The sequence below is a fragment of the Daktulosphaira vitifoliae genome, unplaced genomic scaffold (assembly GCF_025091365.1).
Source record: "Daktulosphaira vitifoliae isolate Bord-2020 unplaced genomic scaffold, ASM2509136v1 Scaffold_2, whole genome shotgun sequence".
Lineage (NCBI taxonomy): Eukaryota > Metazoa > Arthropoda > Insecta > Hemiptera > Phylloxeridae > Daktulosphaira > Daktulosphaira vitifoliae.
The window spans coordinates 36,487,594-36,500,026 of NW_026099573.1; the positions used below are offsets into that span (position 1 = coordinate 36,487,594).

Genomic DNA, 12,433 nt, shown 5'->3' on the forward strand with positions numbered 1-12,433 from the left:
ACATCATAGTAAAATTAATACCTTCTCCGCTTCGCATCGAAGCTAAAAATAATCATAACAAAATTTTCTGATTTTGAAATTGAAATTAAAAATAATAATTTTGTCACTTGAAAAAAAGAATAGATGGTGCTATTTACAATAAAGTTGATGAATTTTACTAAGACAATTTTTTTATTAAATAAATATTTGTTTAATCGAGGATTAAACTACAGAATGATTGATTTTGGATAGAAACTCATTTTCTTAGAAACTATTGACAATTTTCAATAAACTCAAATTGTTACTTACGTATAACGTTACTATGTAAAAATGGCAATAATTAATATCTTTAATTACACATAAGTTAACGGACTAAAGTTTTTTAAAATATCCTAATTAACTTGATGATTAACCCCTACCCAATTTCTCTTCAATCCTCCTTCTTACTTTGGTAGTGTCAGCCCATTCTATCAGCAGAATGTTTTGAATTATTAGTTTGACCAACCTATAATTTCCAGCTACACATTGAAGTTAAAAATTTATGTTATGTACTCAATCTAAATTAATTATTTGATTAATTCATTCCACTTAAGCATAATTCATATAATTAATCAATACTCGCATTAACATTATTTCAGACACAAAAATTTGCTCAATATGCATAGAAGAAAAAAAATTAATAAAATTTTCCAGGAATTGTAAACATCAATTTTGTGAAAAATGTTGTAGAGATTTAAAAAAATCACTTTCCAATTGCCCAACTTGCTTGACGCCAACACATTTGAGTTATCAATTGAAAAGACTTAAAAGTTTATTGGGAAAAAGTAATGTAAATTAAAAACAAATAAAATTAACCAAACACCACTAAAAAGCATTAAAAAAAAAATCAACGTATATACGTATTACGAAAAGCATTAATTAAAACTTAAATAATAAATTGAATTAAACCAATGTAAAAAAATTGTCTACAAATTATCAGAAGTTCTATTGAAGCCTTTTTAGAGGAAACCTCATAAAAACTCTTTAATGAAGTATAATTTTATTTAAAAAAAATTTTTACCATATTACGGATTACAAAATAATGTAATTGAATAACACTTGCGCTAAATAGTAGCCTTTTATCTTATTACATGGTCACCAGTAACTTTCTTTTGGAACTACTACCCTTAGTAGTTAAAATTCGTTGAAATTAGGTTTTTAAGTTTATTTTTCAGGAATTATAATGTCAAAATGGATAATTTTTTGTTATAATTTAGAAAAAAATTATATTAAATTAACAATTAAAAATACACAATAAATACATTTTACTATTATTTATACAGGGTGGCCCACCACTCACTGACAACTTAAATAACTTTTGATCCAGTTAATATTTTTAGTTGATTTTTTTTTTAAATAATAGTTATACGTTAGGTCTATAGCTATATCTCAATAATTAATTTTTTTACATTTTATTAAAAATATTAATTATTTTTAAATTTTAAATAAAATGTAAAAAAAAAATCTAAGATAGCTATTTTGTAGAGTAGAATTTAAGAAAAATTTTAGTAAAAAAATATCTTATTAATATTCAGTAGTAAATATTCTGTAGCGTTTTGAAGTTTGTGAAAATTTGAATTTTCATGTACTATTTTACGGTATTAAACATTGAAATACGTATTGAGAAAAGGACAGAAGAAAACGCTATCTTTTCAATATACTTTTGAATGAGAGTGATAAGTAATAATTGCCTTATCTAATTTCTTATCATGGTATTTATGCCAAGTTTGTAATGTATACACACTATCATCATATGTATACACAGTAATCATGAAAAGATAGCGTTTTCTTCTGTCCTTTTCTCAATACGTATTTCAATGTTTATAACCGTAAAATAGTACATGAAAATTCAAATTTTTACAAACTTCAAAACGCTACAGAATATTTACTACTGAATATTAATAAGATATTTTTTTACTAAAATTTTTCTTAAATTCTACTCTACAAAATAGCTATCTTAGATTTTTTTTTTACTTTTTATTTAAAATTTTAAAATAATTAATATTTTTAATAAAATGTAAAAAAATTAATTATTGAGATATAGCTATAGACCTAACGTCTAACTAATATTTAAAAAAAAAATCAGCTAAAAATATTTACTGGATCAAAAGTTATTTAAGTTGTCAGTGAGTGGTGGGCCACCCTGTATATTGGTTGTATATAAATAAATTTAAAAAAAATGTATATATATACTAGGCTTTGCCTAGTTGGGGGCTTCGCTCGAAACGCCTTTGGCTCGTAAGCCTCTTCGGGCCGTCTTCATAAGTACACCACTGATTCCCGTAGGAATACCCGACAACGCCAGGCGCGATATGTGTTTTGTAGAAAAATATTAAATCACTGAATCACTGAAAGAAAAATGTATTAAAAATATAAATAATTATAAGTTAACTGATTTATAATTCAGGAAGATAAACTGTAAAATAATGTGTCATAAAACGACTTGCAATGTTCACTGAATTACAATATGTTAACTGTTATTATGTTGTTATACAACAAATTATTAATTTTGCTAAACGAACAAAATAAACAACACCTGATGACGCAGTGCCCACGAAGATCTTCGGTTCCCACGAACGACTGACTCGTATGCCGATGACACCACTACTGTTACCCTACCGTTCACAAATAAACAATAATTTTATTCAATAACATATATAAGAAAATTAAATTTAGTATTTTTAATTTTATATATTTCACTATTAAATAGTTATTAAGTTTTTTTTAAATTTATCTCTTATTAGGGAATAACAACTTATTTTTTTTAATAGCAACATACATATTTCAATAAATAAATTTTTTTTTTATTATAAACATTCACAAAAATCGACATTAAATTATTAAAAAAATAGGTTAAATATGTAATTTTCCTTATTTTTAATATATTAATAATCAAAATCAGTATTAATTTAAAACAATTTTTTTTTTCTTAATTACTTTTTTTTTTATATGTAAATATTAGCTTCGATGCGAAGCTGAGAAGGTATTAATTTTACTATGTTGTGTTTTTTTTTTGTGTCTGTTACCACTTTTTCTCAGCTCTCAATAAACCGATTTCTTTCAATGATACGTCAAAAAATCACAAATCGTATCTAGTCGAAGACATTAACCTCAAAAATTGAAAAAATTTCCATCGTTCCCCGTAAATGGGGGAAACCTGTAAAAAAATTACAAATTTAAAAATCGCTAATTTTCGAAATTTTCGAAATTTTTTTTACTTAAAACTGCCATAACTTTTTCAAAAATGAACAAATCAATATAATTTTCTTTTTAAAAATGCATAATATGGTAAATTATTTTTATATATTTGACCTTTTACCTGCCTACAGGGAGGATTTAAAATGACAACTTTTTCAACTTAATTTTTAAAAATGTTCCCGAAATACTGACACTTTTATATATATCTTAAATTAAAGCTAATGTAATGTACTTTATTATGCAAAAAAAAAAGTGATTTTAATCACTGTCAGAAATCATTATACTTGATCCAACTATGCCACGTCACCACTATGCCGCGACCTCCCTGTACTGGCTTTTTTATTTTTTAATAATAAGTAATAATATTAAAACTTAGAAGTAATAGGAAAAGATTAATTGCACATTTGAAAACATCGTGAAAAGTTTATTTAGAAAAGTATATTTTTGTTTCCAATGAAAGTTCCTTGTAGTCAAGTATTTATTCATTAGTAACAAAATTTTTTTATTAAAGAGTATTGCATCAATCCCTTTAAATTTTTATACTCGTTAAAAGTATATGAATATACATCTCCTTTTTATTTTTATAATATATCCGTAAAAATTACAATATTATATTGTTGAATAACAATTTCATACTAAATTTAATTACTATAATTATTATGTATTCATATATTATAATTATAAATCGGGATAAAATTAAGGGAATAAAAGTTATGATTGCTTTTGAAATAATCTATTTAATATAATTTTTATAATAATTATTAATATAATTTGCACTAGTAATGCATATAACTTGTATCTAGGATATAATTAAGTAAATAGGAGATCATGTAGCTTTTGTAATAATAAATTAAAATTTTAAAATTAAACACTCTACAGATTTTCATCGAAGCAATTCTAATGATAGTGATTTTAATCACTGTAAGATCTACACTTGTCCCTTCTATGCCTCGTCCACACTGTGCCACGACCCCACTGTGCTACCGTTTTTAACTATGTTATGGCCATTTGTGCATAGAAGACAAGATGTTGGGAGAAATATTTTTTTAACTTTTTGTGCAGTAGTTTCTTTATTGAATTTTCCCCTTTTAATTAGTTATGTCAGTTTGAATTAAAAAATAATCGAAATTTACCGATTTTTACCATTTACAGTACATGAAGGAAAATTATGAACTTTTGACGGAATGTCTTCAATTATATCAAATTCGTAATATTTTGGCGTAATATTAAGAATAATAGGTCCAGTGAGACTGATAAAAAGTAGTAACAAACTTACAATAAATTAATAAAAATGTATCCTTCAAATATTGTATTTATTTTGCGACTAATCGAGTAGTTTGTGATAAACCGATCACTCTGTATATTACAAAATCATTGAAGTTTTTTTTTTTATTCCATTAACAACCTAGTCTTTTAATAAAATATATCTAGCGTTGAATTATCCAGCGTTAAATTTTCCTGACATGTAATTTTCAGGAAGCTGAATTATTAGCATGGAATTATCCCTTCGAATACACCTTTATCTCCCTACAAAAACCTTGTGTGCATAGAGATGAAGTCGAAATCGATGTAATACCTGATTTTACCCTCAAAATAAGAGCACATTTTTACTTATGTGATATTGAGCAGAGTTAAAAATACATTAATGGCATTAAGTAAATTATGTCACTTCGCTCCTTAGAAACGTATACGTGAATGCATTAAATGAAATTATAAAAATTTCAATACAATAAAATAAATATAGACTAATTGAGTAACTTTTTGTAGATGTATTGGGCATCTAATATGCATTATTACTTAGTGATAATGTGGTAATTTACATGAGAAAATATTCTTAAAATTTCGCATACACTAATATTACTAAACTAGGCATTAAGCGACACAGATTTATCTCAGGGAAATCTTTGAGAATTTCACATATTTCAAAATGATAGTTATGTGATAACTTGATGACGTATTATACACAAAAGACACGATTATAGATAAGTCTTATCTATAATCATGATACGGATTATAATATTTTTACAAACCTACTACCACATGCATTAACTGAACTCGTTAATTTAATGTATATTTTGTTAATTTAAATTTTAAATTAATTTATTTCAAAAAATAACGTATTAACTTAAACTATTAACTAGTTAAACATTTTCAATTAATTTAATTTTGGATAGTTACTAAAAGTCGTTAACTTGCCCAGACTTGCTATTCAATGGATGACTGTACAATGCAATTAATTATAAGGGAAAAACTAAACGATACCCCTTTTTTTCAGTTTACATTGCTAAGTGCAATAATTGGATCAGTTACACAATAAATTAATAATATATAACCTGTTTTTTAATTTTTTACAGAAAAAAATGTCACGTCACAATAAAAATTAAAACGCAATTAAGTGGACCACCAAAAATCATGAATTAATATTATCATAATCACTTTCATACCTAAGGAGTAACTCAAGACTTATTAATGTATATTATAAAAAATATGATATCACAAATTTATTGACAATTCCATTATTTTAAAAATAAATAAGTACAATATTTCAATACTATTTTCTTTTGTATTTATTGAAGTTTCACATATCAAGTTTCTAATTGATAAGAGAGATTTTAGATAATTATTATTGTTGTTTAATTTTTCAAAAATTTTAAAAATTCCACTCATTGACATGTGTTACTAGACATATTGCGTATACTATCAAACTTTATTTGTCCAAATATAAACATTATTAAATCTCTGATTGTTGTTTGTAATTGAACTATTAAGCATTTGAAAAAAAAAATTATTTTCATCTATGTGCTTTTAAAGTTTATAGAAATAATTTGACAAGTAGTTAAAAGTATTTTGCAAAAAAAATTGTAAATTGATAACATACGTGTAGTTAAGTTAAATTTGATTTATTTAATATAGTCATAGATGTTATAAACAGAGCAGCCATTTACAGAGTATATATACATATCTATAACTCATATATCTATGTAATCAAAATACCTGAATACTGCATTTTAATGTTAATACGCCAAAGTTCAGCATTTTCTCACTTATAATTGCAAAATTATACTGACTATACATATTAATTAATTTCACATAATAAAATAATAATTTAAATAGTTTCATACACAATAGCAAAAGTTATACTAAAAGTATGTCAAAAGTTCAAAATAAAAAAGTGCTTAGTTATATTAATTTGTCGACAATGTTGTTTCCAGCAAATATGGTAAATATTATAGTGTTTAATTTGTGATCAAATTATGCCAGCAACAAAATGTATCTAGGTAAAATGATATCTAAATACAAGCAAGCATAAAAAACAATTAAAGCTAAATCAAAACTATCATTCATCAAAAATTCATTAGAAAATTTAAATAAAAGGCAATGTTTCCTCTAGTTTTATGTTAGGCAATGTTAGAATCTGATATACCTTAATAAATTGTCATCCATCATTAAATATTTTTTTTTTTTTAATATGTTGTTAAATGAGATGAGTCTATTATTCACAAAGATTATGTTTCCTCAACTAATGAATACATTATTTCTTATATTCGTTTGGAAATTAATTTTGGGCCAATTTGGGATTCAATAGATGAGTCAACGGACGTAACGAGTCGATATATATGTAACATCATAATTGAAATACTACACGAGGAAAACCATTCTATGCCTTATCTATTAATATAATTACCAAACTATTGGCAAAATATTTAAGGGTACCATGCACTTATTGTGCCTGTCGGAGGTAAAATATGATGAAATATTATTTTTTGTTTCTGATGTTGCTCCATTTGTAGTTAAATCTGCTGATATATTAATTATGTCATTTCCGAGTTAATTCAATTCAATATTTTTGGTTCATGGGTTCATAGAATTAGCGAATGTATATGAAATGGATATTTTACTGAATATAAATTAATAGCGGCAACTAAAAAAATATTTTTAAAAGTTCCCAGCAGAATTATCAAACTAAGTGAATTATTTCCGGATTTGACTTAACCACCCCAACCAATAACAACAAGATGAGGAACATGGACAAATGCAGTAGTATATTATTCAATTAAATTCGATGCAATAAATCCAGTAATATTACATTTAGACAACGAAGCAGAATCAATTAAAAACCAACAAAAATATTCGAACATTTTAAAATATTTGAGTTACTTAATGTAATTTTTTTTTTTTTGTCGAAACAATTTATTACTAGGTAAGTATCTAGTAAAATATACACTATATCTTGATGAGGTCTTAAAAATTATTTTAAATCTGAAAGATAAATTATCTAAATATAACGGGTAAGTAGTAAAATTGATAAAAAATAAAATGGAATTGATATTAAAATAAGGTATTCAAATGTAATAAACCAAACAATAAAGAGAAGAGTTAAATGGTATATGATAGGGTGTAAAGACGAATAAAATATTATAAATAAAAAGTAGGTTTTAGAGAGCTAAGCAAACGGTGGCTGAATATCTAAGGAAATTGTGAAATAAATAAAATAAACATAAACATTTATCAGAATAATAGTTTGTTTGTGGAGGGTACAACAATATAAAAAATAAGCGTATATGCAGGTGTATGTATGCCATATTAACCAAGTTTGGATATTTGGAGATTTAGTCAATTCGTGAGTAACGAGATTCTATAGGGTGTTTTGCCACAAATCTGTGCGTTTTTTTTTCGGATTGTTTCACGCAAACAGCATTGAACTTATAGGTAATACTCCTTATTGCCCATTTGACCTCGTGGCGAGAATTTATGATGTACTATGCTATTAAAATCGAAGAACACAATGATCATAACGTTCACGTTCGATCGCACATATCGATCCTTTTTCGGTCTTGGCGATCCAGAATGCCTTCACTGGGACGATTGAGCCTTAGTTTCGACGTTGTGTCTATAAATCCATGTTCCATCACTTGTCATAACACATTTCAGTAATTCTGCATCGTTGTTGACATCATTAATTGATTCCTGAGCAACTTCCATTCGCCGCTGTTTTTGTTCAAAATTCGACAATTTTGAAACAAATTTTGATGCTACGCGTTTCATACCCAAAACACAAAATTTCATAACATGACCCAATCGATATTCGAACATCATAGACGACTTCTCTAATTGGATTCGGCGATCGTTCATAGCCATTTCTTTCACTTTTTCCATGTTTTAATCAATAATTAATGCATTGGAGTGTTCGTCATCTTGGAAACTTTTTTGTTACACGTAAACCCTTGTTTTACTCATGGCAGAAAAAATGTTGATAATCGTACTCTCCAAACTCGCGAAATTTAAAAATTGCCGTTATTTTCTGAACACACGTCGTACAATAATCAATTTAACACGTATATACATGTATAATAACTAGTTTAAATGTTATGTCAGATAAATTAATTATTTGTTTGTATAAAAGTAATATAAAATACAGATTAAAAATTTTTCATTAATAAAACTTGTTATAATTTTAAATAATACGTTTTCATTATACAAAATCTACGACTGGTTTTTATATGTAAAAGATTCTAAGCACTATATTTTTATTATAAATATAATTTTAATAATATACTCTTATTTCATTTTTGTTAAAAAATTACCCATTTGAGAGAGTATATTTTATTGAGAGATCGACATCAATATTTTTCAAGACTTCTGCTGGCACGATCAAACCAAATTTCAAAAATATTTGTATCTATTTAAAAATTTTATCAAGGCGGTATTGTGGTGGCCCAATGTGGTCCCGGTGCTGACGCCTTGACAGGACATTGCACAATAATCACCAAGACAAAATTTAAACACTAAAAATATCTCCGCAAGTTTTTTTGCGTTGTCTGCTGGCGCGATGTTCGTTAAAACAAATATATTAACCTCAATGACTAGCTACCCAATACACATAGGCCTACAAATATATTCTAACCGAATACACTAGAATAACATCTCTAATTGCAAACTTTACTCTGTCTGCCGGCGCGATATTCGTTAGAAAAAAGACATTTGTAACGAGACCATCTACCCAGTAAGAAAAGCTCACACTGATTATTATCATTAAATGAATATGTAAAGTTAGTTTGAGTTTATTATAAAAGTGTTTTTAAATTGAAAAATATTCAAATTAAATTTAAAAAAAAAATATGTCCCAGGGAGTGAGAATCTTGAGTAGAGTGTCGCAGATTTTATATATTTTGAAATTACTGAAAGAACTGATTTATTAGGAAAAAATGGGTTTTTATAATCAGAGGAGGGTAATTTAGCAATCTTTAGTGTGATCTTGGAAGTTGGAGATCTTAATTAATTGTTGAAAGCGATTGGCTAGAGTTAGTTGAGAATCTGCATATTGGAGTTACTTTAAATCTGTACATTATTCACATTTTATTCCCTAGTTAATTGGTTATTTTGTGTTTTAAAAAAAGAAAACCCAGTTTTGTTGATCATGTAAATTCATATGTGATATATATTTACAAATTATAACATCATATTACATATTCATATTATAAGTGATAACATAATATTACACAAAAAAGTCTTAATAATTCGTAATATGATTAATGGTGAATGTGAAATGAAAAAAAAATGTGTTAATATGATTGTAACACTGGCACAAATCGCGTCATTTAAATATGCTCTAATAACATCCTATAATGTGAAAAGCCGTTTTAGTCAATACAAATCCGTTCTTTGTTTCAACCGCCAATTGTTCGTATTTGGAAATTTGAACAACACACTATTACAGCACGTTATACTCAGTGTCTGTAGTAATAATTAGGTACTAATATAAGATAATCTATATAAGTTATAATTTAATTAATAATTAATAATAAATTTCTATATTATTGTTAAAATTTTTTAATGTTTTGTAGAAATAAAATGTTTTGTACATATTCCTACATATTTCGGTAAATAAAATGCATATTTCACAATTTTTAATTACATATAAATCCTATCCCTAATCGTTATACTTAAAATTTGAGTTCTATAAAAAAATAATTGGATTTTCATGTTTTAATGTTTTGGAAATTACAATTCTTGTAAATATGTATTATAATGATAAACATTCTAAACTTATTCTATATCTGTAACGAAAAATTTGAAAACCAATAATTTCAAATCTTTAATACCTGAACTACTTGATTTTCGTTATTTTGATATATCCATAGGTGAAATTGGAATAGGCTGGTACACGACTACCATTGTATAGCAATTCCTATACATTTTATATTTCAACTTTCATTTAATTCGTGTACCTTTCTAATTTAATCGAAAAACAATATATAATAGCTATATTTAAATTATTTAAAAAGACAAATGAATCAAAATTTACTTATCAAGTAAAAAATTGTTATTAAAATTCGTAAATTGGCTGCGACTAGGTAGAACGGCATTAACAGACTTACTTTCCTATTTTTTTAAATTAGTTTCTATAGTCAAGAATGGTGAACAAGTGAACTCTATTATATTGTTTTAAAAAATCGTTGGACTCTAAGTTATAATATACTTTGTAATTCTCATTACTCATTAGACCGATTTTATTGATCAATACGTCAAAAAAACTTGATTTAATCTATTTGAATCAACGAAATAAAAATTGAAAAAAACTCCTTTCATCTTAGAAATGTAGAAAAATATCTCAAAATTACCGTAAAAAACAGAATTTTCAAAATATATTGAGAGCTGTTAGTATTAATTACTATCATAGGATAGATTATCTACAAAAAATAAAAACGTTACAGTCGTCTATCCTTTATGAGTATTTGACCTTTTAAGTCAAAATTCATGTAATTTTTGGTAGATATATTAAATTTTTTTTTTTTGATATATGTTTTAAATACACATCAAAGCGTTTTATGCCCGTGAATTTTTAACATGCATATATTAGTTTCACCTGTATGTATGTTTGTTTGTCTGTAACTCTCCACGCGCCACGTGTTATTATTCGCGCATATCCCGTTGATTATGTCCTTGAGACTAGACTGTCGTAACGCATTCACCCCAACCCGCTCACCGCACGTCGACACCACTATTCCTGTATAGTTTTATTTTTGGTTTTCTACCCGTACAAGCTTGCGTGTTATCAATATTATATGAATATAATATTATATTATATTATATGAGTATTTTTGTTTGACTGACCTATACCGCGTGCCATACGCCACAATGCAAAGTCCAACAAGTGCTGCACGGCTGACGACGACACGCCGCAAATGATACGTTGAGTCTTCTTCGCGTTAAAGTGGGCGCTTTGTGCCATATTTTTCGTATATTCAGCGCCCGACGATTTTTTCATAATAATACTAGTATTTTTCGTTCATTAATGTTTTAAGCTTATTTTAAAAATTATTTTTAACTTTTAAGTTCGATGTGCTTTAAAAGCGTGTTTTTTTTTAACTATATTTATTTTATCAATGTTGTATATTAATCAATAATAATCTGAAAAATACCTCAACTCCACTTATCTGAATTCTTACTGCACTAAATTTTTTTTTGTGTAATTATTAACTGCATTCTTGCTTATAGGCTATCAAAATAAATTATTATTATTATTAAATTTACCTTATACGGTTAAATGTTAATTAAATGTATACATCTTGAAAATCAAAGAAAATACTTTAGAAATTATACTCCGTAATTTATAATGATTTGTGAAAATAATCTTTTATACATACAAAGTAATTTTTTTAACACTAGCCACTCAATTTCTCTTAAAATTATAATTTTTTTAGTAACTATGTATTGTTATATATGTAATATTATATGTATTTCCATTTACATATTTTTGTAACAACATTTGGACCAATAATTCAGAAGTTATTTTCATTTTTATACCTATGCGAGATAGACAGTGAGCACGAGGAATGTCTTAGGATAAAAATAGTATCAACCGTGCTTCAGCTACAGACTTTAAATTTTTAATAACTTCTAAAATAATGGTCCAAAAATGATTATTGTTATGATATATTCATAAGAGTCGTACTTTTATTGACATTGCACATTCTAGATTAGTATGACTTGTGTACACAAAATTTTAGTCGTATTTGGACTCTAAAATATTAAGTAGTTAAATTATCAACTCTATAGTATATTAACAAATTATAATTTTTATAATAATATTGAATCATAAAGAGACCTTGTAACAATAATAAAAAAAAAAAACAATTATTTTTAAACATAAAAGTCAATTCATGTTTAGTAAAGTAAACCAAATACTATCCTTTTGCAACTAATGCAACCACAG

The 12,433-nt window shown here is 26.0% G+C and overlaps 1 protein-coding gene across 10 annotated transcripts in view; it reads left to right on the top strand.

The window, feature by feature from the left end:
• LOC126899285 (E3 ubiquitin-protein ligase RNF4-like) overlaps window positions 1-5,770 on the top strand; it is a 30,660-nt gene extending 24,890 nt beyond the window's left edge. For 9 of the 10 annotated variants that reach the window (XM_050674024.1, XM_050674020.1, XM_050674030.1 and 6 more), the window contains 2 exons: window positions 618-803; window positions 5,571-5,770. In XM_050674024.1, coding sequence (XP_050529981.1) covers window positions 618-803; window positions 5,571-5,593 — 209 coding nt within the window. In that variant the 3' untranslated portion in view covers window positions 5,594-5,770. The remainder of the gene's footprint in view (window positions 1-617; window positions 804-5,570) is intronic. The other variant, XM_050674031.1, reaches the window with a different exon arrangement.
• Window positions 5,771-12,433: the final 6,663 nt, after the last annotated feature.